The sequence below is a fragment of the Canis lupus genome, chromosome 16, assembly GCF_003254725.2.
Source record: "Canis lupus dingo isolate Sandy chromosome 16, ASM325472v2, whole genome shotgun sequence".
Lineage (NCBI taxonomy): Eukaryota > Metazoa > Chordata > Mammalia > Carnivora > Canidae > Canis > Canis lupus.
Window position 1 is genome coordinate 8,324,941 of NC_064258.1, and position 24,566 is coordinate 8,349,506.

At 51.6% G+C, this 24,566-nt stretch overlaps 1 protein-coding gene and 1 long non-coding RNA gene across 6 annotated transcripts; one reads left to right on the plus strand and one right to left on the minus strand.

Moving 5' to 3' along the window:
* The first annotated feature begins 28 nt into the window (after positions 1-28).
* Positions 29-3,743, plus strand: LOC112650993 (uncharacterized). Of its 4 annotated transcripts, XR_003130541.3 has the most exons (5): positions 42-174; positions 1,882-2,044; positions 2,896-3,104; positions 3,255-3,396; positions 3,481-3,743. It is a non-coding gene; the product is annotated as an uncharacterized LOC112650993 (long non-coding RNA). The 4 variants fall into 4 exon arrangements; XR_007402805.1 differs by having other exon boundaries at positions 29-106; positions 3,255-3,743; XR_003130540.3 differs by having other exon boundaries at positions 3,255-3,743.
* Positions 3,744-4,867: 1,124 nt separating this feature from the next.
* ADCK2 (aarF domain containing kinase 2) lies at positions 4,868-22,826 on the minus strand. 2 transcript variants are annotated; one of them, XM_025433860.3, is made up of 8 exons: positions 21,668-22,824; positions 19,841-19,987; positions 16,967-17,095; positions 15,865-15,960; positions 12,846-13,097; positions 10,656-10,784; positions 9,575-9,628; positions 4,868-5,303 (listed from the first exon to the last, which is right to left on the minus strand). In XM_025433860.3, the coding sequence occupies exons 1-8, from the start codon at positions 22,601-22,603 to the stop codon at positions 5,163-5,165; spliced, it is 1,884 nt and encodes a 627-aa protein (XP_025289645.1). In that variant the 5' UTR covers positions 22,604-22,824; the 3' UTR covers positions 4,868-5,162. The 2 variants fall into 2 exon arrangements, with proteins under 2 accessions (XP_025289645.1, XP_025289646.1); XM_025433861.3 differs by lacking the exon at positions 12,846-13,097 and having other exon boundaries at positions 21,668-22,826.
* Between the last annotated feature and the right edge of the window lie 1,740 nt (positions 22,827-24,566).

Genomic DNA, 24,566 nt, shown 5'->3' on the forward strand with positions numbered 1-24,566 from the left:
TGACGTCACGGCGTCGCCCCGCCGGTGACGTATGGGGGCGGTGTTCTCCCGCCTCGCCTGCCGCCTCCCTCCGCTCCTGCGACAACCTCCCGACGGCTTCTTTCAGGTCTTCGTTGTTTGTTGTTCTGCAAACTCGAACACGAGCCTGCGCCAGTGGTTCCCGAGTATCAGTAGGTGGGCTGGGGGCGGCACACCCACCCGAGGACCCGAGCCCCAGGCTCTTCAGGCCGAGGTGGAGCCCGGGAAGCTGCCTGTTGGCGTGGCCTCCGGGTTCTGCGGCGCTGCCATCCCCTGGTCCTGAGCCAAGCGCTGGCTCCTCGGCTTTTGTCTCGTAGTATTCCCTCCTGCGAGATCCCGGATGGGCCCGGAGCTGCTCTGGACACCCTCGCAAGCCCCACTCCCGCAGATTCTTAGCGTCTTCACTTAGGGCTTTAGAGTTTTCCTAAAAAGTTCTCTGTTTGGTTAAATTATAGAGTTAGCCTGCCAGCCTCACACCTTGGAGATTTCGGTTTGAAATGGATCATTTGGGGCAGCCCCAGTGGCCCAACGGTTTAGCGCCGCCTTCAGCTCAGGGCATGACCCTAGAGACCGGGGATCGAGTCCTGCATTGGGCCCCGTACATGGAGCCTGCTTCTCCCTCTGCCTGAGTCTCTGCCCCCCCCCCTCCCCGTGTGTGTCTCGTGAATAAATTAAAAATATATATATTTAAAAAAAGTAAAATGCATCCTCTCAAATAGGGCACTCATCTCGGAACCCAAAAGGAGTTATCCCAGCCCTTCAGTGCCAACATGCAACCTGCAAAAAGCAGTAAGGGATGTTTGCCCTTGGAATTCCTAAAGCATGTCTGCCAAAAAAATACATATCACTGCTACACAGTCAAAATAGTTTACTGATTGGGACCCTAAATTTTCTATAGTAAAAAAAAAAAAAAATTCAATTTATCGTGCAAGACAAAGCTAAGGACCTGACAAATGGTCTATAAAAACAATACTAAAAATAAATAAATAAATAAAAAATAAAAACAATACTGCTTAAGTACAAGAAAGCACTGAAGTTAAAACTTGTTTTGTAATTCAGCAAGAAACATGGGGAGAGTGGATGAATTGTAATTCACCGGAACAGGTTTTTGCTGCTAGGAAGGAAAGGAATTACAGTAAATATTTCCTGAGCATGTGCTGTGGGCCAGGTATTCTTTTGGAGGACTCCCACTCAGATGGGGCCACTGATGCTCAAGAGAAGTAAAGTGACTTGTCCAAGTTCATAGAGTTATTAACTGGCAGTACTGAGGTTTCAACTCGAGATATAGGCTATTCAGAAGGTACAGGGATGGGCAGCCCGGGTGGCTCAGCGGTTTAGCACCGCTTTCAGCCCAGGGCATGAACCCGGGGTCCTGGGATCGAGTTCCACGTCGGGCTCCCTGTGTCTCTGCCTCTCTCTTATGAATAAAATAAGTAAATAAATAAAATCTTTAAAAAAAAAAAAAGGCTACAGGGCACATGGAGAACCATATATCTTGGCACAGAAGGATGGGTGTCAGCTATACTCAAGGCACTCAAATCCCTGTATTTAGGTCTACATTTCTTTTCTTCTTTTTTTAAGATTCATTTAGTTGAGAGCAGGGGGAGGAGCAAAGGGAGAGGGAGAAGCAGCCTCCCCACTGAGCAGAGAGCCTGATGTGGGGCTGGATCCCAGAATTCCAGGATCACCACGGACCTGAAGGCAGACGCTTAACCGACTGAGCTACCCAGGCACCCTAGGTCTACGTTTCTGTCCATTAAGTATCCTATAAATTTTCATGCTTATGACTTTGAGTGTCAAGTGTTCAGGGTTTAGCAAATGATCCATTTCATTTTTTAAAAAAGATTTTATTTACTTATTCAGGAGACAGAGAGAGGCAGAGACACGGGCAGAGGGAGAAGCAGGCTTCTCGCAGGGAGCCTGATGCAGGACTCAATCCTGGATCCTGGGATCACGACCTGAGCCAAAGGCAGACGCCCAACCGCTGAGCCACCCAGGTGTCCCTTGAGAGAATGCATTTTAGAAGGTGAGAGGAAGGATGCCAAGCCCTGACCCTGAGCTCTCAGCTGCTACATGATAAATTCCCAGTCAAGTGTTAACAAATTGTGAACAGACTTTACATGATTTTACATATAGCATCTAACCCCAAATCAAACACCTATTCCACAGCTGGAAATAGAAAACAAAGCAAGGAGGTGAGGGGCAGGAGGACAACTTTTGTTTACTTCATGTTCATTTAATTTCCTACTTTTCAGGGCTTGCTTGCTCTCCCTTTCTCTATGAGTCTTAGAAAGAAGAAAGGAATTCATTTCTCCAGTAGTTGTAGTGACACAGAAGTGAACTTGTACTTTCTACTTCAAAAGGAATTAAGAGGGCAGCCCTGGTGGCTCAGCGATTTAGTGCCACCTTCGATCCAGGGTGTGATCCCAGAGACCCGGGATTGAGTCCCACACTAGGCTCCCAGCATGGAGCCTGCCTCTCCCTCTGCCTGTCTTTGCCTCTCTCTCTGTCATGAATAAATAAACAAAATCTTTAACTTATATCCAAATAAGTAGCCATAGCCTTTTCTACTTAAGAAAATGACTTTATAAATCCAGTTTCACCTTTTTAAGATGCTTAATTTAAAAATCAGCAAACGGGATCCCTGGGTGGCGCAGCGGTTTGGCGCCTGCCTTTGGCCCAGGGCACGATCCTGGAGACCCGGGATCGAATCCCACATCGGGCTCCCAGTGCATGGAGCCTGCTTCTCCCTCTGCCTGTGTCTCTGCCACTCTCTCTCTCTGTGTGACTATCATAAATAAATAAAAATTAAAAAAAAAAATCAGCAAACAACCCATAGTAAAGTGTATCTGTTGCCATTTTTCTCCTCTTCAATAGTGTTCATTTTCTGTTGCTGCTGTAAAATTTCCTGAGGACCCGAGGCCCTCAGTCCAGCAGTCCATGAAGAACTGAATCGTGCCAACCACCATGTGAATGAGCTTGGGATCAGACCCACCCTATGGAGCTTCAAGATGCCTACAGCCCTTGCAAAACCCTGAGCAGGGAACCCTGGGAAGCAGCACCCAGATTTCTGACTTGCAGACACTGTGAGCTACTAAGTTTTGTTGTTTTGGGTTCATCACTAATACATTCCACAAATGGTTAGATTCAACCAATGGGCTTGCAGGCAAAGGTCAGTAGTGCTGGTGTGGGCTCAGGGCAGCCCCTGCTCTGTGCTTGTACCTCCCTTACCTTAGTGTGTGTGCACCTGACACGACAGCCCTGTGTCTGGCCGGAGTGCCCGTGAGGAGAGCCAACGGTGCCACCACCCCTTCCCAGCTACCTAGAGCCACCCCAGCCCCTCAGTGCCGGACTAGAACGGCCTCCCCTCAGGACTTGGTAAGTAGAAATAACATCTCTCTCTTAGAAAAAACTGTCCCCAATGAACCTCTGTCCGACTAAACCTTAATGCCTTACCAAAAGACAGAAAGGCGGGGCACCTGGGTGGCTCCATCAATGAAGTGTCTGCCTTCGCCTCAGGTCATGATCCTGGGGTCCTGGGATCGAGTCTGCAGAGTCTGCATCGGGCTCCCTGCTCAGTGGGGAGTCCACTTCTCCCTCTGCTGTTCCCCCCTGCTTGTGCTCTTTCTCGAATAAAGAGTCTTTAAAATAAATAAATAAAGGAGGAATTTTTTTTTAAGATTTTATTTATTAAAAAAAAAAAAAGATTTTATTTATTCATGAGACACAGGGAGAGAGAGAGAGAGAGAGAGAGGCAGAGACACAGGCAGAGGGAGAAGCAGGCTCCATGCAGGGAGCCCGATACAGGTCTTGATCTGGGGTCTCCAGGATTGCACCCTGGGCCAAAGGCAGGCGCTAAACCACTGAGCCACCCAGGGATCCCCAGGAGGGGAAAAAAAATTATCCTTAACTTTTTTTTTTTTAAGATTTTATTTATTTATTCATGAGAGACACCAAGAGAGAGGCAGAGACACAGGCAGAGGAAGAAGCAGGCTCCATGCAGGGAGCCTGATGCGAGACTCAATCCCTGGACTCCAGGATCATGCCCTGGGCCAAAGGCAGACGCTCAACCACTGAGCCACCCAGGCATCCCAATAAGTAAAATCTTAAAAAAAAAGAGAGAGAAAGAGAATGGATTTAAAAATAAATAAATAATTAAAAATTAAAAAAATAAATAAATAAATAAATAAATGAAAAAATAAAAAAAAAGGCGGCAGCCCTGGTGGCGCAGTGGTTTGGTGGCGCAGCGGTTTAGTGCCGCCTGCAGCCTGGGGTGTGATCCTGGAGACCCGGGATCGAGTCCCATGTCAGGCTCCCTGCATGGAGCCTGCTTCTTCCTCAGCCTGTGTCTCTGCCTCTCTCTCTCTGAATAAATAAATAAATCTTAAAAAAAAATATTTTCTAAAAAAAAAAAAAAAAAGGAAAGTGTAGTCTGAATGCTAACATGAGCAGAGGAGAGCATCAAGAAAATGGCAGAGTTGATTCTGCTCCCATCTGCATTAATCATGTTACCTTCTAATAAAATTGAGCAGGAGTTCATCAAAAAACATTAAAAATTACCAAGAAGTTAATTAGAAGTACAGCAAAGTTTTCCCGAGGTATACGTTGTGCCTCCAGAGATTTGTGAGTGGTGGTAGCCCTTCTATAAAACCTATAAATAAGTTATACATGTGCATGCATATATGTAAGTAGATCTATTCCATCAATATAATACATCAAAACCTTTGGAAGCCGTGGGTCTACAGGATTCTGTAACATCTTCCAACTTAAATCTCAGAGTCCTAGAATACCTGGCAGGACCCACCTGATCAGGAAGTAGAGAGGGTTAAAAAGAGGAGAGAAAAACGAGAAAACAAAATAATAAATTTATTTGTCCTCCTCCACAGAACATTTCCTCTGAAATAGTCTCCCCGACACTAGGTCTAGCTTCCACAAGTGAATGGATAGAGGACTTTTCCCTCCCTTTACTTCCCCAAATAACCCAAAGCTTTTCAAACAGATGCCTGAAACCAAGTCAGAGTGAAAAATATTGGTATGTCTTCCATGCATCCCAATTTTAACAATGTTCAAGCTGCCACAGCAGAGGCTGTCGGGATTGGCCTTCAGTTCTGAGATGAACACCCGCTGCATGCCCACTGCTGCAGTCAGCGGGAGAGACCTGGTCCTTTCAGAAGGAAAGGCTTTGCTGCCTCCAGGATGTCCAGTTTGGGGTCCAGTGAGCGGCCAAGCCCCTCCAACACCATGATGGCAAACACAATGGAGGCAAAGTTGCTCTCTAGCTTTACCTGAAACAGAAAAACAGTGGTTCTTTCCAACGCCCAGTGATCTAGAGAGTATCCATATAACTGTCCACTCAGGCCTACTGGGATTTCTACCGTCTACCTAACACTCTTTCCCCTACCCCATCATTTTCCCCTCCATCTCATCTACTCACCCAACCTCCCATTTACTAGAAATATGAACAGAAAGTCTGAGGGATGCCACATGTACTTCTCTAAGGGAGGGTATGTGTGTGCCTGTGCCTGTGTTTGAATGACTTAAAAATAAAACACACTGGGCAGCCCCGGTGGCCCAGTGGTTTAGTGCCGCCTTCAGCCCAGGGTGTGATCCTGGAGATCCGGGATCGAGTCTCATGTCGGGCTCCCTGCATGGAGCCTGCTTCTCCCTCTGTCTGTGTCTCTGCCTCTCTCTCTCTCTCTTTCTGTGTCTCTTATGAATAAGTAAATAAAATCTTTTTAAAAAAATAATACACTGAATATTCCATGGCTTTACCACAAACTAAATCTACACAAAAGTCATTCTTTAAGATCTGCAGTAGGCTTTCTGAGACCACACACAAGAGGCTTCTGCTCAAACATAGCAGAGCTTCTTCCCCTTTGGAGCCAGGTTAATAGTAATAGCAATTTAAGTGAATTACTCCACTAATCCTCCAAAGTACTATTATCCTTGTTGTAGAGAAAGGAAGCTCAGGCACAGGGTGGTCAAGTGACTTGCTCAAGGCCACTGTGTAAGGTAGAGTAGAGCCAGGATTTAAACCTAGAAGAACAAAAATCTGTTTCTCAAGTGGACAGAAAAGTCAGGAAATTGAAGGCTGACTTGGGGGATATAATCTTTGTTAAAAGTAAAGGGTGTGTGTCTCAGTTAAGCCCTGAAAGTAGTCTGGGGAGTCAGATGGTGCTTTAACATCGCCAAGAATGCTTTCATTTGGAAGCTGTGTGGTGAATTCTTCAGTATTTATTGTATTCTTTCTACCTCTATGTTTCTGGCAAATATTTTATTAAAAAATTAAGTGCCACATGAATAGACATTTCTCCACAGAAGACATCCAAGTGGCTAACAAGTATATGAGTAGATGCTGAACATCACCAATCATTAGAAAAATGCAACCAAAACCATATAAGATACCACCTCACACCCATTAGGGATGGCCATGATCAAAAAACAGAATAACAAGTGTTGGTGAGGCTGTGGAAAACTGAATCCTTGGGCAGCCCAGGTGGCTCAGCAGTTTAGCACCGCCTTCAACCCAGGGCATGATCCTCTGCCTGTGTCTGTGTCTCTCATGAATAAATAAATAAAATCTTAAGAAAAGAAAGAAAACTGGATCCTCTGTATACTGGTGGTGGGAACGAACGTAAAGTCATGTGTGGGAAAGTGGTATTGTGCTTCCTCAAAAATGAAAAAAAAATACCATCTGATTTCACAGTCCCACCTAAGGGTAAATATACAAAAGAACTGAAAGTAGGACCTCAAAGAAATATTTGCACATCCATGTTCACTGCAGCATCATTATTCCTAAGAGCCTAGTGGACCCAGCCCAAATGTCCACTGATGGATGAACAAATAGAGAAAATATGGTATATACCAAAATGGAATATTACTCAGTCTTGAAAAAGAAATCCTATGACATGCTATAATATGGATGAACCCGAGGGCAGTGTGTTGAGTGAAATTAGCCAGTCACAAAAGGGCAAATACTGCACAATTCCACTTATATGAGATAACTATTCCCAAATCATGGAAATAGAAAGTGGAATATGGTGGTTGCCAGGGGCTGAGAGGAGGGGGAAATTAATTGGGAGCTGTTCAATGGATATAGTTTCCGTTTTCCAATTTGAGAAAGTTCTAGAGATTTGTTACACAACAACATGAATATGGTTGACAGTGCAGAACTATCCACTGGAAATGGTTAGGGTATATTTCATATGTGTATTTTTAACTATAATTAAACATTTTTAAGCTTTGAGGTGTTTTTTTTTAATTAAACACTTAGGGATACCTAGGTGGCTCAGTGGTTGAGCATCTGCTTCCCAGCGGGAAGCCTGCTTCTCCCTCTGCCTGTGTCTCTGCCTCTCTCTGTGTGTCTCTCATGAATAAATAAAATCTTTAAAATAAATAAATAAATAAAAATTAAATACTTAGAGAAGAACCTAGAATGCAGTACTTGTACTAGACACTCTCTGCCCTTCCATCCTGGGAATGGTAGCCCTAACAGCAAACATCTCAGGAGCTTTAGCCCACTGTGTCCCATGCAGGGGGTATGGAAGGCCATCTCTCCAGGCAGAACACAGGAGGCAGGAGGACGAAGCAATGAGAGTCGGGCTCTGTGGTCAGACTGCCGGCAGCAGGGTCCTGGCACTGCCACAGGCCATGTGGCCGTGGGTCTGTTGCCAGGCCTCTTGGCATAGGTGCCTGGCCTTGAGGAATGTTGAGTGGTCTAAGTGGGATACTGAAAACATTTCGCTGACACAGCGAAATGAGGTGCTACAGGGTGCAGAGGCCACGCTCCCCGGACACTGCCCTGACCGCCCAGCCGGTCCTTGCGGTGGCCCTGTGGGCTCAGGCATTAGCAGATCAGGGTTGCAGACTGTGAGCCTCGGAGACCTGCTCCACAATGTGTGCACCTGAGCCCCCAGGAGTCTATGTTCATTCCTGCTCCTCTCCAGCCCAACTCCCTAGCAAAGATTAAAGCTTTGCCCAATCCCACGATGATATTTAAGTTGTTTTTTAAACAGAACTTGTCAAGAATTCTGGAAAGCATAAAGCTTTTCCCCAAAACCTCACCAACAGAGCCAACTCTATAGAGTCCAAGACGGATGCAGACAGTGGCTCTGCCCACGCAAAGCCGACGGACGGGACGTGGGGAGTCACCTAACCTTTCCATGCATGTCTCGTGCTCTGCCCATGAGGCCCAAGGAGGCCACCCTGTGTCATGGCACCGTCTGTAAGACGAAGGCGCTAGGCCAGACAACTTTCTGACTCTCAGTTGTGTTAACGATCCTCGTCAAATAGCTGCCTTTCCCATGGTGTGTTTCATTATCCAGATTGCAGAACTCAAGAAAAACAATGGGAAAGGCCATCCTCAAAGGAGAACCTTCCCGTCGCTGCCCTCAACACCTGACACCCCTGGCTGGCAGCTTGACTCTGAAGACTGGCCCAAGACCACACTCCATCACATGGCAATGAAGCCCAAGGGAAAGGCCAAAGTGAAGAGCCGTGAAGCCCCCTCCCGCCTTGGAGCCAGGGCAGGCAGCGAAGGCCAGGACAGCCCTGCTGGGGCCTCCAAACACACCGGGACAAGAAGCACCTCCTCCTGGGCCGCCTCTGGCCCCAGGAAAGAACTAAGTATGACTTCCATGAAGACTAAGCATCATTAGGGACGTCTGGATGGCTCCATGGTTGAGCATCTGGCTTTAGCTCAGGTCATGATCCCGGGGTCCCGGGGATTTCAAGGTCATGAGTTCAAGCCCCACACTGGGTGCAGAGCTTACTTCATGAACTAATCAATTATTAATGAGTACATTTTATAAATAGTGTGAGAGAGTGAACAAACAGGTACCCTCAGACATGGTGGGAGGGTGTACAAACGGATGCCCCTCTGTGGGATGGCCATTGAGAAGGGATTACTGTTAAGGACACTCCTAGACATAAACAGCTGAGTGGTCCTTAAAATCAAAACAGTTCAGCCAGCGCCAGCACCTTGAGCCCTATCAATAAGCAGGTACAAAGATTAAATCCCAACATCTAGACAAAGGGATGTTGGAGGTTAAAAAAAAGGTCAAGAACACCAGACCCATAAATAAATAAAATCTTTAAAAATGAAAATAAAAAATAAAGGGATGCCTGGGTGGCTCAGTGGTTGAACATCTACCTTTGGCTCAGGGCGTGATCCCGGGGTCCCAGGATCGAGTCCCACATCGGGCTTCCTGCAGGGAGTCTGCTTCTCCCTCTGCCTATGTCTCTGCCTCTCTGTGTGTCCCTCATGAATGAATAAATAAAATCTTAAAAAAAAAAAAAAAAGAGCGAGAGAGACTAAGTAGTAGAATGCTGGACGGACAGACTCTCAGACTGGCCCTGGTGAGGAAGAGATCCCCCCACGACTGTGTCAGGACACGGAAGCACCACTCCTCACACAAACAGACTGGGACGAAAATGTTTGCAAGCCTGAGATCCCGTGTAGAAGTACCTCTCTGCGCCCGGTGGCCGCCTACCCGCTTCCCAGATGCCGCCCGACCCGCCTGGCCCAGCAGAGGCTCCGCTCCACCAGGGGCCTCACCTTGTGAGTCATCAGTAACTTAAAGACATTCGACAGGAGGCTGGCAACTTGAAGCTGGAAAACAGAAGAAAACCGACTGCAGAGCCCCCTCAACCGCCCCCCTCCCTCCCAGGCCTCCAGGCCGGCCTGGCCTACTGCCCACACCCACCCTCCCCCAACATACACTCACATCCACACTCTCCACCACCATACCATCGCCACACACACACACACACACACACACACACGCTGTCAGGAAAGGGGGCTGTCAGACAAATTCCAGAAAGGACCGCATACACACAAGCGCGACTCCCATCGCACAAGTGAGTTCAGAGACCCCTGCCGGAGTCAAGCCTCGAGGCTTGTCTACTCCCAGTCCACACAGCAATCACATCTGAATCCATCGGATGGGGAGGGCGGGGTGCCAGCTGCCGCTCCTCACTACCAGGGGGCTATTCCTCTTTCTGACTCACTCCTGCTAGTGTAGACCATGAACTCGTTGAGAAAACAAGTTAGCACTGTGTCTAAAACACAAAGAAGGGGATCCCTGGGTGGCTCAGCGGTTTAGCGCCTGCCTTCGACCCAGCGTGTGATCCTGGAGACCTGAGATCAAGTCCCACATCATGCTCCCTGCATGGAGCCTGTCTCTCTCTCTCTCATGAATAAATAAATAAATAAAATCTTTAAAAAAATAAAACACAAAGCTGGCTTTGGCTCAGGTGTAAATAAAGGACATGGACATTAGCTGTGTCCTTTGGCTGCTCAGGGGCCTTAATCCTCCCTCCCTCCATGCTCAGTTGAGCTCCAGATACAGGTGAAGCAGCAGAATGGCTACACCCCAGACAGAGAGGGGCTCTGGCACTATAAATGTCACTGCCCCGGCAGCCACCCAGGAGAACCAGGCCCAGGAGCCAGGGATTCCAGGGAGGTGCCTCACACCTGGAAGATGCCGGCAGAGGAAAGGTTTGCTCTTTATCTGCCTTAAAACTCAACCCCCCTCGAGACCTCTCCCCGTCAAGAGGTCTCCCTTCGACTGTCACTCTGTCCAAGGGCCAGGGCAGTGGACACCCCGCAGCCTCTGCCCCTCGAGCGGCCTGCTCACCTTTTCCAGGGTGATGGTGTCCTTCCTGGCCTGGGTCACCAGCGTGGCCATCTCAGCCTTGAAGCCCTCCACGTCCCTGCACTCGCTGGCCCGGGCATGATGCAGGATGAGCTCAGCCACTCTCTGGCCCTACAAGATGTGAGAGAAAGGAACTTGGTAGAGTCAAGAAGCCCAAAACCTAGACGCTCTGCCTGGATTTCTTCGTATCCTAGTTGCTTCCACCCAAGTTTTCTACCATCCTGCATTTGACCACCCGTCCTTGCTTAATTGTCCCCCTCCAGAACAGCTGGAGCCTTTCAAAAGGACTTTCAAAGTCTCTGTTGGGGGATCCCTGGGTGGCGCAGCAGTTTGGCGCCTGCCTTTGGCCCAGGGCATGATCCTGGAGACCCAGGATTGAATCCCATGTCGGGCTCCCGATGCATGGAGCCTGCTTCTCCCTCTGCCTGTGTCTCTGCCTCTCTCTCTCTCTCTCTCTGTGACTATCATAAAAAAAAAAAAAAAAAAAAAAAAAAAAAAAAGTTTCTGTTGGTGGATGGGAGCCTACCTGTGCTAATGCACCAGGACAAAGAGCTGTGCTCATCTTCACCTTAAACGGCCACACAGGGCATGGTGGCAAAGCTGGTGTCCTGCCGCACATGCTCCACGAGGCACTGCTGACCAGCCTGTCCCCAGAGTCACCAGGACCTGCCACTGGACTGGACCAGCCACTCTCCTTGTGGGCTCTCTTTCTGGCTGAGATGACCCAGTTTCTGTGCCCCTACCCTCCAACCCTTCCCCCCCAGGGTGCCCTCTGACCAGATCCTCCCAATGCCCCCAAACACCCAAGCGGTCCCTGCCAGAGCCTTTCACCTCCTGCAGCGCTACCCCAGAAGCCAAGCTCTTTCTCTCTGGCTGTGACCTTCCTTCACCCAACCCTGCACAGGGGAACATCCCCCCACCCTCCACTGCGCCTCCGTGTTTAACCTCAGCTCACAGGACACTTTCATACTGTCTCAGGCTCAAGCCTTTGGTTTGTCCCCTCAGAAGGCTCCCAGATAAACAAGGGCTCCCCTGAATTCTGCCTTTATTTTTATTTTTTATTTTTTGAATTCTGCCTTTAAAAAAAAAAAAAAAAGTTCTCCCCTTGCCAGGGTCTTTCTTGCTGGAAATTTCCACACCGGTTGGTGAGAGGGTTTCTTCATTGTCACTCTAGATATAGTACTTTAAGTTGACCTGGTACAGATTGGGCTCCACCCCTTTCCGTAAGTAGTAATTCCTAACCACTTGAGCCCCTCGTAGCCACAGGGTCAGGAGTTAAAAACCACTCCACAGGGACACCTGAGTGGCTCAGCAGTTGGGCGTCTGCCTTTGGCTCAGGGCATGATCCTGTGGTCCCAGGATCGAGTCCTACATCGGGCTCCCTGGGAGGAGCCTGCTTCTCCTTCTGCCTGTGTCTCTGCCTCTCTCTCTGTGTCTCTCATGAATAAATAAATATAATCTTACAAAAATAAAAATAAGGCAGCCTGGGTGGCTTAGGAGTTTAACACCGCCTTCAGCCCAGGGCATGATCCTGGAGACCTGGGATCAGGTCCCATGTCGGGTTCCCTGCGTGGAGCCTGCTTCTCCCTCTGCCTGTGTGTCTGCCTCTCTCTTTCTCTGTGTGTCTCTCATGATTAAATAATTAAAATCTTTAAAAATAAAAAAAAGTAAAAATAAAAACAACCAAAAAACCCACTCCAGATTCCAAGGGATCTTCCCATACTTGGAGAGGAAGTCCTCTGGGCTGCTGCTTCTCATTAGCCTGCTGTCTTGCAGCAAATGGCACGGGCCAGGCCAGCCATTATCTAGACAAGAAACTAGTGTTCCCAGTGTCCACCCATATACCTACTGGTGAGGGAAGAGAAGCTACAAGTAGGAAACAGCATTTAGGGTAGAGCCATTTCCTCCCCTAGTCCCAAACCATGAGCTGCTCAGAACAGGTGTCACACATGGGCATCTCGGCACCTTCTGACTGAGGATGCCCTGGGTGGCTTCATTTCCTCTCCCCACCTCCTTCCCAATCCTTCCCCTCTCACTCCACCCCACTCGTGTCCATCAGGAGCACCCATGGCAAACATGGGCACTTACAAGGCTGACAAGGGCCGAGGAGCCCCATGGTTTCCAAGGGCCTAAAAGATCATCCCCAACTCCTGCAGGCCCAGCGGGTCTCACCTGCCCCATTGCCACAGCCAAGAAAACGGCCCGGAAGTTGCTCAGGTCAGTGGCCTGCAGCTCAGCCACGATGCCGGCATCCAGCAGCACCAGGCGCAGTGGGCAGCGGGCAGGTGCCATGGTTGCCACCAGCGTGTCACAGACATCCATCTGCTGCAGCTGTGCCTCCTGACTCCTGGAAAGACCGTCAGCACCCTGGACCAGGATGTTCCCAGGGTGGAGGTCTGCATGGACGAAGTTGTCCACAAATATCTGGAAGGAGAACAGTGCTATTCAAGGCAGAGTCAACCCTCGCCAGGCCATCGCCACCACCAGGCCATACGCAAAAAAACTTCCAAGGTGACAGTAAGTTCCCAGTGATTGAGTACTATGGCAGAGAGGTGCACATTTCATAAAGCCTCACTGCTTATGTGAGCCACTCAGAATTTGTACTGGGACAGGCCAGGTTAACATTTTTAAGAGAAAAGTTAATTTCGAAGTAAAGAACATTTTTAAACGATTATAAGGGAACATGAAAAATCGAAGGCCAAACCGCATTTCAAAGGACTTACTTTTTTTAAAGATTTTATTTATTTTAGAGCGAAAGAGAGTGAGAGAGTGTGAGTAGGGGGAGAAACACAGGGGGTGGGAGAGAGTCAAGCAGACTCTGTGCTGAGTATGGAGCCTATTGTGGGGCCTGATCTCACAACCCTGAGACCATGACCTGAGCCAAAACCAAGAGTTAGATGCTTAACCAACTGAGCCACCCAAGTGCCCCACAAAGGACTTATTTTTATTCTGTGATTTGAGCAATTAATATTCTAATTAAGAATAATTATCTACAGGGCAGCCCAGGTGGCTCAGCGGTTTAAGCGCCTGCCTTCAGCCCAGAGCGTGATCCTGGAGTCCCGTGATCGAGTCCCACGTGGGGCTCCCTGCATGGAGCCTGCTTCTGCCTCTGCCTGTGTCTCTGCCTCTCTCTCTCTCTGTGTCTCTCATGAATAAATAAATAAAATCTTAAAGAAAGCACCAGCAGTCCTTCTAAAGGGGAAGGAGAAGAGCCCCAGGGGTAAGGCAGAGAGCTGCTGGAACGGAGGCTCGCTGGGGACTCCTCCTACTGGTGCAGGCCGCAGACCAGGCCAGAGGGACCCTCCTGGTCCAGGTTCTGGCTCCGAAGGAGGTAAGAGAGGCTGCTGCTCTGGTGAAAATGCTGACAACTAGAGAAGTCAGGGCTGGCACACCCGCAGGATGTGGGTACGCAAGGCTGGCTGACCGCTGGCTCCAGGGCCAAACATCCTGGCACGTGGCTGTGTGCCCCCTCATCCGTGATCCTGTGAGCTGGAAACCGTCATCATCTCCTCAGTCCTGGATGCTGCTTCTCCACTAGCTGCCCTGGCTGCAGTCTCCTCTCTGGCCCAGGGTGCCCTCGGAGCCCTGGGGCTGGGGACAAAATCTTTTCCCCACTGAATTCCCACTGTACTGACCAAGTGAACACCCAGCTCTCCTCAGACAATCCCACTGCTCCAGGAGCCCCTACTCTCACCTCTGCCCCGCTCTGGCCACCAGCCTCGGCCCCCACAGCTCCATGTCAGTCACGTGGGTTCTTTCCTCCCACTCTTACCACACACCCGGTTCCTTCTTACCCAGATTTTGCACACTCATGCTCTCTCCTGCCTACAATGTGCCATCCATCCCCACACAACCTCCCTATCTTCTTTCTTTACGCCTACACGGGAGCTGCTATCAATGCTGGGTTGCTACTATTACCACCAGTGATGATAGCGAAAGCTAACACTGCCAAGAGTTCACTATGTCCTTTTTTTTTTATTTAAAGTTTATTTTTTTTTAAGATTTTATTTATTTATTCATGAGAGACAAAGAAGAGAGAGAGGCAGAGACACAGGCAGAGGGATAAGCAGGCTCCATGCAGGGAGCCTGATGTGGGACTCGATCCCGGGACTCCAGGATCACGCCTGGGCTGAAGGCAGCGCTAAACCACTGAGCCATCCGGGCTGCCCCTTTTTTTTTTTTTAAGATTTTATTTATTTATTCATGAGAGACACACAGAGAGAGAGAGAGAGAGAGAGAGAGACAGAGACACAGGCAGAGGGAGAAGCATGGGACTCGATCCCAGGACTCCAAGACCATGCCCTGGGCTGAAGGCAGCACTAAACCGCTGAGTCACCCAGGGATCCCCTCACTATGTCCTTTTACGAGTGTCATTTTCATTGCTCACTACCGCAAATCTAACACTTAATAGAGTGCCTGGCACAGAACAGGTACTCAATAAACACTGCTGAATGAATGAATCAAGTACCACTGAACATGCGATATCTTTGGCTCTTTGTCTAAACTTTGGGCAACGTGGGCACGGCCTGAGTCTTGCCCCCCACTCTTCCCACAGCACCTGGCACAGTGACAGAGGGCATGCCACCAAGACAGGGTTTAACAGAAAGCTACAGAATGAAGGGGCGTTTTGGTAGGTTTGGCTATTTCTGGAGCAGAATCTCTTTTCTTTTAAGATTTTACTTATTTATTCTTGAGAGACATAGAGAGAGAATGGCAGAGACCTAGGCAGAGGGAGAAGCAGACTCCTCGAGGAGAGCCCAATGCGAGACTCGATCCCGGATCCCAGGATCACGACTTCAGCCAAAGGCAGACACTCAGGGACGCCTGGGTGGCTCAGTGGTTGAGCACCTGCCTTTGGCCCAGGGCGTGATCCTGGAGTCCTGGGATCCAGTCCCACGTCGGGCTCCCTGCATGGATCCTGCTTCTCCCTCTGTTGTGTCTCTGCTTTTCTCTCTCTTTCTCTCTGTGTCTCTCATGAATAAATAAATAAAATCTTAAAACAAAACAAAACAAAAAAACAAAGGCAGACACTGAGCCACCCAGGCGTCCCTGAACCAGATTCTCAACGTGGTGGCTGGCTGCTTTGCTTACCCTCCCACCCATGGCAGCTGACCAGCATCTCTGCATCTCCCCACATGCAAATTCAACCACACACGGGGCCAGAGCACCCTCTCCAAGCCCATGAGCTCACCATCTTCAGGAGCATGTTGATCCCCAGCCGGGCAATCTTCTTCTTCAAGTCAACAGGAATCCCCGCCTGCTGGTAACTGGACACAGGCACACTTTCCTTTAAGGAAGGTTAGGGAAGAGACAGCTTTACCCCGGGTGGCCGGCCCAATGCTCTGCTCCTCATCCCCCCGTGACACACTGGTGCTGCCTTCCCATCCCTACTCTTCCCAAAGAGGTTTTCCTTCCTTATAATCCCTGTGAATCTGTCACCCACAAGTTACTTTTAACCTATTTGCTTCTCCCTTCTGTAACACTTCTCGAATGAAAACAAGTCCTATAGGTTTATTACAGAGGAAACCTGTGCCTCTGCCACCCACAGGTAAGAGATGTTCTAACGTCATGAGAGAAAATGGGAGCAGGCCCCAGGAGAGCTAGTTTCTGATCAAGAATCAGCCAACAAGGACACGAATGAGCTCTGTGACCTCGAACAGGAAAATGGAAAGGAAAAAAAGGGGAGAAAAAGGAGAAAGAGGAAAGTAAGTAAACATTTCGTACAGGTCAGTTATTAGGCAGAGCGCCCATTGCAATAGATCTTGTTATTCCTCAGCAGCAAATAGAAGAACTAAAGCCCAGAGAGTTTAGATAACTTGCTCAAGGTCACCGCCAGTAACGTTGGGTCATTCATGTCACTTCCCTGGATCTCACATTACCAGTTTTATAAGAGGCCGGACCAGGCAACAGCTAAGGCCAGTGATGTGACACCAACACTTGTCAGACACTTTCTCTGTGCAAACTCTACTGAAGGCATTTTTCCATCCAATGTCACTGACTCCTGGGACAACCCTGTGAGACAGGGACAGGCGCCCGCTGTTGTACATGAGGGAACTGAAGTCGCCAGCAAGTAAAATGGAAAGACTTCCAAGTCCAGGAAGTCTGAGGCCACATCCAGGCTGCTGGGCACCTCCCTACACTACCTGCCCACCTGGAGTCATATCCCAACTCCCCTCCACTGTATAGACAGTAATCCCATGCTCCCCTGGCTCTTGTCTTTTCAGATGGAAGCCTTCAGGTGCAGATGGCCCAGCTGTGAGCGAAGGGCACGGCCGGAGGAAGCCCTCACTCACCTCGTACGTTTCCACCAAGACATCCCTGGTGACAAAGGGACGCAGAGGGGTGGGGAATTTGACGGAATTCACATTCAGGAAGTTGCACTGGAAGTGTTCTAGATTCCGAGCTTCATAACGCAGGTCGATCTAGAGGGATGTGGGGAGAAAGGATGCCGGGTAATGATGGGGGCCCAGGGATGGCAGCATCGGGACTGCCATGTCCACGCGCCTTCCCCCCGCCTCCCTGCAGAAGGCCTCAGGAGACCCGGGCGAGGTGCTGCCTAAGTCAACTCCTGGAAGCTACAGCTGCAGACCCCCTGGTGGCACCTGGGCCGAGCTGCCTCCCCCTATTCCCTCTCCACTCACCCCCACTCCGGCCCAGGGGCTTTGCTCCAGTGCTCTGCAGTGGCCCCTGCCCTCTAAACCCACCAAGCCGGGATCCCTGGGTGGCGCAGCGGTTTGGCGCCTGCCTTTGGCCCAGGGCGCGATCCTGGAGACCCGGGATCGAATCCCACGTCGGGCTCCCGGTGCATGGAGCCTGCTTCTCCCTCTGCCTGTGTCTCTGCCTCTCTCTCTCTCTCTCTCTCTCTGTGACTATCAAAAATAAATAAAAAATTTAAAAAAAAAAAAAAAAAAAAAAAAAAAAAAAAAAAAAAAAAAAAAAAAAAAAAAAAAAAATAAACCCACCAAGCCCTCTGCTTGCCAGACTCAAGGGACCACTCCCGTCTTTATCCTAATGACCTCTGGTACTGGTGCCATGGAGAACCCCTTCTTCCCCAACAGCTCTTCTCCCAGCACCTGCCATTCACTTCCCCCCATGATCCTCCCCTGCCTCCAACCACTCCGTCTTGGTCTGGTCTCTGGGCCTTCCTCCTGTGTGCCCCACTCGTGCTGATGCTGCTGGCCTTCGCCAGCCTGCGCTTCCCCCCCATGCCCTCCTGTCCTCAGCTAGCATCTCCTCATCATAGGACCTCGTGAAAGAACCATGGCCAGACCCCGCTACCAGCTCCACACTTCTCTTCAAGCTGTCACTTCACAGCAGCCCAGAGCCCCCTAAACTCCGAGTCTAAACAGAATGCACCCCGCCCCCAACCCTTGCAGCCAGTGCCCTGGGAGTCACTGCAGATTACTTCTTGTCTCTTGGCCTCCACACTGGACCACCAGGGCTGCAGCCTCCCCACTCTCAGATCCTTTCCCCACTCCACCCCACTGGACTCCCACGGTGACTCACCACCAGTCCCCCGGACCCTCCCAGAGGCACCTGACTGGGGCTCCCTGACCCCCATCTTCCCTCTAAGCCATCTGCTGGTGCCCCCCTACTACCTGCAGCATGAAGTCTAAATTCATGGGGGTGACATCCACGGTGGCTCTCTCTCAGATCCATCTCTTGTGCCTCCCGTATCTTCCATGGCCCAGAACTCTAGCTTCACCCAGTCTGCATAGTGCTGAACATCCCAGCCTGCCCGACCCTCCCCCTGTCCTTGGCCTTCCTTATTCCCTCTGATGGGAATGTTTTTCCCCTACTTGGTCCAACACCACACACCTTCCAAGACTCAGCGTGAGCTTGGGGAGCCTTGGCCCTCAGGATAGATGACCTCTTCCTGTCTTGGGCCCCAGCTGAACCCAACTGAACCTGCAGAGACTCCTCCAGGAGTATCTCCAGGATACACTGCAAATGTTTACGCGTCAGTCCCCCTCTGCCCACTACACCTTCCTTATGGATGAGAAAATCTCGTTCATCACCCCATGATGTCTATCAGACTTCTAGAAGGGGAATTGAAGCTCAGATGGGTAGGACTTGAGTAATGCAGAGATGGTTGTGGGAATAGAATCTCTTATCTCACTTTTAATCCTTTGTTATCGAAACATTACTGAATAGCATCCAGCAAAACTTTCTAAACATTAAAATGCATCTCTGGGACCTAAAACCTTACATCAGAGGACATAAATGAGAACTTAGCACATTGCTTCTGAAAGACAGCCAATTTCTGCCTGTCCCAATACAGTGTAATTTCTGCACAGTAAGCCATCGGGGTTTGTCTTCTTGGAGCTGTGACTGGCCCAAGTGTGCTCACCAAGTCTGGCTACTTCGACAAGTGTTCCAAGGGTCCTGGACAGGGAGGAGGTCCTTGTCTACTCAAAAGCCCTGGAAATGGGGATCCCTGGGTGGCTCAGCGGTTTAGTGCCTGCCTTCAGCCCAGGGCATGATCCTGGGGACGTAGGATCGAGTCCCACATTGGGCTCCCTGCATGGAGCCTGCTTCTCCCTCTGCCTGTGTCTCTGCCTCTCTCTCATGAATAAATAAAATCTTAAAAAAAAAAAAAAAAAAAAAGCCCTGGAAACGAAGCAAAGGCACAGTGTGCAACTTCGCTAATTCTCCTGACTCTGGAGTTGGGCGGCTCCTGCGTGTGGCACAGGTAATGCTGCAGGCCCCAGCACAGTCTCAGCACTTCCCTGCCAGGTACTAAGGAAGGCAATTTCCCAAGCACACCTGCAGTTACATTGAGCCCAGAGCCTGTAGGTTAAGCTCTGGCCTGTAGATTAAGAAGGCTCGAGATCTCTTAGGAGATTGTCCACAGTCTCCTCCCCAAGCCACACTGACCCTAGATGACACATGTTGAAGATTTCAGTGCCTAACTTGGGAGGAAACTGGGTCCCTGAATCACTATGGAGTAGAGCTCCCTCCCTCTTCTTTGGATCACCTGCAGGGAACTTTGATATAAGCAAGAAACAACCTGATGGCATTCAGCCTCTGAGATCACCTAACCCTGACTACCATGCCACACTAGCCACGACCTACTAGGAAACTACTCCTTGGTCCGGCATTTGCTAAACAGCTAACAGCAAGAACTATGTAAGACACAGTTTGCAACTGAAGGAAGAGGACTTTACCTGATGGACCATGAGCTTCTCAAACTCCTCCACAATCTCAGGCAAGCTAAGCCACTTGATTCCTGGCAAAAGCGCAAGGACTCGGCTGCCCATCTTCATCAGCAGCAGGTCCATCTGCACCTGGGACAGCAAGCCGGGGTGCAGCACCTGCCAGGAGGAGGCACAGTGAGACAGGGAGCGATCAGGAGGGCACGTTCACCCCGACAGGACTGCCGCCCAAGCCAGCTCCTCAGCAGAACAGAATGCTCTGCTCCTGCTCCCTCATTGCTGAGGAAATGCCAGGGCCAGCGTCTCTGCGCTGCACTTAGCTTTGCTGGGAAGAAGTGGGCTTTTCCTTTCAAATACAGAGTTTAGGGCAGCCCGGGTGGCTCAGCGGTTTAGCACCGCCTTCAGCCCAGGGCGTGATCCTGGAGACCCAGGATCGAGTCCCATGTCCGGCTCCCGGCATGGAGCCTGCTTCTCCTGCCTGTGTCTCCCATGAATAAATAAATAAATCCTTAAAAAAAAAAATACAGTGAGTTTAGGTCAGTGGTTCCCAAACACTAGCGTGCATCAAAGTGACCATCGAGTGCCTGGTGAAGATGTGGTCGGCCAGGCCTCCACCAAGACCTATTGAATCACTGATTGTGGGGTTGGAAACAGGAATCTGCATTTCACTGAACACCCCAGGTAACTGAGTCAGGTAATCCAAAGCCTGAGTCAGAGAAGGATCTAGAGTCACAGCATCCCAGCAAGGATGCACTGAGGTGGGATGGAAAGAGTCTGCTTTCAAATGCTTTTTCCTCCTACAACTCATTCTCAGTCTGAAACTGGCCAAGCTACTCAACTTCTCAGCCTCCTCTTCCACTTTTTAAAACATGGAGATAGGGGCGCCTGGGGGGCTCGACCAGTTAAGGGTCTGCCTTCAGCTCAAATCATGATCTTGGGGTCCTGGGATCCAGCCCCTCATCGGGCTCCCTGCTCTATGGGGAGCCTACTTCTCCCTCTCCCTTTACCCCTCCACACCCCTCAGGCTCTCTCTCTCTCTCAAATAAATAAAATCTAAAAACAAGAGCAACAAAAAAATCCCATGAAGATAATAGTCCTTGCCCCGCGCATCCTTTCAGGAATATAAATAAATAAAAATAGGGCAGCCCAGGTGGCTCAGCGGATTAGCACCACCTTTGGTCCAGGGCTTGATCCTGGAGACCTGGGATCGAGTCCCACGTAGGGCTCCCTGCACGGAGCCTGCTTCTCCCTCTGCCTGTGTCTCTGCCTCTCTCTGTGTGGGTCTCTCATGAATAAATAAATATTTAAAATAAATAAAAATAAATAGACACAAGTTAAGCAAATGCCTACCTCAAAGGCAGCTAGTACAGACTAAATGCACCTACCATGACTGGTACACAGCTGGCATTTACTCCTTTTGCCTTCCACAGAGCAGAGGATATTTTGGTCCAGTGTTCCCCAAACACGCCTGATCATGGGAATCACTTGAAGCATTTATAAAAACGCAGGCCTCAGGCTCCTCCCTTGCAAAGTATGATTCAGTAGGTGTGAACTGAGGGTTGTTTCCGAGGTATGAGAGAGCATCAGAGGTACCTGCTTCAGGGGTCATGGGATCATGCTGAATGGGGAGGGACAAGTGTGGAGACAAAAATGATGGAGCCCATGGGGATCCCTGGGTGGCTCAGCGGTTTGGTGCCCGCCTTTGGCCCAGGCTGCAATTCTGGAGTCCCAGGTGAAGTGGAGTGATCTGCAAATGGGGGTTCCTGAGCGGAGACAGCGCTGTGGGGTCAGTGACATTCTAGAGACAGGAAGGGCCAGCTGAGACATCAGAGCACTTACCTTCACTGCCACGGGGATGAGGTGATCTGGCTTAGGTTGGTCGGCAGGCACTGAAGCCTGAGACATGACTGCATTTGATCCAAGTGGGTCAGATTTAGGAAGGAGCAGCCTTTCTAGAAGTGACTGGTCGGCAAGACTTCCTTGAAACCTCCACCCCTTCCCCAGGTGTCCGAAGAGCTCCCCCAGCCTCCCGACTGCCCCAGCTTCTGAAGAAGGCTGCAGGCAGGAGGCCTTCGCAAGTCTCTGGACGCTGTCATCCTCCAGGAAGGCAGGATTGGCACGCGCTTTATACACCTGGGCCACACAGCCCGAACCCACAGGCTCCTTCTTCTCAAAGTGGAGGACCCTCCCCCAATCCTCCCCAAATGCCTGGCGCAGGAAGTGCTCGGTGTGAGTCCAAGAGTGTGGGGTCACCCGGACGTGCAGCTTGGAGAACTGGGCACAGAAGGCCTCAGAGAAGAGATCACGCCGGGTGCTGGCCCACTGGCCCAGTTTGATGTATGTTGGGCCTGAGGTCTCGGTGGCTTTCAGAAGCAGGTGGAGCCAGAGGCCGGAGACGCTGGGAGCCAGGTAGGTGAGGGGGTAGAAGAGAAGGAGTGGGAAAAATTTCATCAAGAGAGCCCCAGCCCGGAGCCACATACGAAGGTGCAGAAAGAGGCATCCCAGCCGCCCCTCTTGGGAGACGCTGTGCAGTGGCCCATTTTCGGCCAGGTCACTCCAGTCAACTCTTCGATGGCGCCCGCCCTCAGGGGCCCCTTCACCCGTGTCCCCAGAGGCTGAGATGAGTTTGGGTAAAGTGCCAAGCAGAAGCCAACAGAGTCTGGTATTACGGGAGCTCCCAGATGATCTTAAAAGGCCGAGTTCTTTTCTGAGCTCAAAACCCCTTAGGTGCGACAAGCAGACCCTGATGGACAAGCGCCAGGGAGTCACCATCATCTCCCAGGGGTCTCCGGCCTAGGCTGCCTGCTCTCGTCTTAATGGGCACCCATCTACGTTCACCCGTCAGGCAAGGCTGACCCGAGTCGAAGGCCACTGATGAGGATGCCACACCTGCGGTCGTAGCCGAATCCGGCCGCGTTCAGACCCTGCGCACTGGCTCCGACCCAGCGTGCAGGCTCCGACGCCGCGTGCAGGCTCCGACCCGCGTTCAGGCTCCGACCCAGCGTGCTGGCTCCGACCCGCGTGCAGCTTCCGACCTGCGTGCAGCTTCCGACCCGCGTGCAGCTTCCGACCCGCGTGCTGGCTCCGACCCGCGTGCAGCCTCCGACCCCGCGTGCAGGCTCCGACCCGCGTGCAGCCTCCGACCCCGCGTGCAGGCTCCAACCCGCGTGCAGGCTCCGACCCGCGTGCAGCCTCCGACCCCGCGTGCAGCCTCCGACCCGCGTGCAGGCTCCGACCCGCGTGCAGCCTCCGACCCCGCGTGCAGGCTCCGACCCGCGTGCAGGCTCCGCGCAGTCGGCTCCCAGTCCTGCCCTGCAGGGTGCGCCCCCGAGGCCGCGCAGCCCGCCCGGCGTCCCGGGTCCACACCCCACTCCCTCCGGGCACCTCGCCCCACCCAGGCCCAGGCCGGCTGCGCCTTCGGGGGCTTTCAGGGCCGCAGCGACCGTGGAGCGGGAGGGGCCGAGCGGGAGGGGCCGAGCCAGACGCCGGGCCAGGCCCGGGGCGGGGACGCGACCTGCAGGGCAGATCACCCGCCCGGGCCAGAGCGGGAGGGGCGGGGCTGGAGGGGCCGGAGGTGAAAGGAGGGAGGGAGGGAGGGAGGCCCAGCCGGGACAGAGGGTGGGGGGCCGGGGGCAGCGCGCACCGCCCAAGACCGCGCGGGGTACGGGGTGGGGAGGAGCGGGGCCGGGGGGAGGGGCGCGGAGAGCCGGCGACCGGGACGGGAGGGCGGGGGAGGGGCCGGGGAGGGGCGAGCGGAGCGGGCAGGGGTGCCGTCCGGAGGCCGCGGAGGGCACGCGGAGGCCGGGATCCGGCGCCGAGGACGCCGCGCCCGCGTCTTCCGGGAGCGCCCCGCCCCCCCCGCCGCCCGCGCCCCGCCCCGCCCGCCGCCCGCGCCCCGCCCCCCCCGCCGCCCGCGCCCCGCCCCCCCCGCCCGCCCCGCCCCGCCCCTTAAAGCGGAAGCCGCGGGGACGCCCGCAGCCCGCCTGGCCCTCAGGTCCCGGGTTCCATAAGCAGATTTAACGCAAAACGCAGAGGCGCCCTGTGTGCCCTCCCCCCCCCGTGCCTGTGTCTCCACCGACGTCTTCGTAGCTTTCCTTCCAAATAGCGTGGAAACGCCGAGACGCGCCGTGACTGGAGAGCCCGTTCTGCACACTGGTTGGGGTTTCAGCTAAGCAGGACGGGGGGTGGGATGGGGGGAGGTCATCCCAGGACCTAGAGCACCAGGCTGCAGTGATTTGGGGAATGTGTTTGGACCTTGAGGAGTGGCTCCTGAAAGACCATGCTTATTCATGCAACCAATAGTTTTTGAGCCCAATAGATATTTCTTTGTTTTTAAGATTTTATTTATTTATTATTAATGAGAGAGAGAGAGAGAAGCAGAGACACAGGCAGAGGGAGAAGCAGGCTCCATGCCGAGAGCCTGACGTAGGACTCGATCCGGGGACTCCAGGATCACGCCCTGGGCTGAAGTCAGGCGCTAAACCGCTGAGCCACCCGGGCTTCCCCCAATAGTTATTTCTTAAGCAGAACCTAATATTATCAAGGCTCCATAATATGTATTGAGCTAGGTATCATGCTAGGCCCCGGGACATGGAGACACATCCTACCCTTACCAGCTGACTGCTGATGAGGGACAGAGGAACCCATAATGTGCAACTTCAAAGTGTGGCAAGAGCATGAAAGAAATGGAGAATTGGGAGAACCCAAAGGATGGTGGCTACTTTGGAGAGGAAGGGTG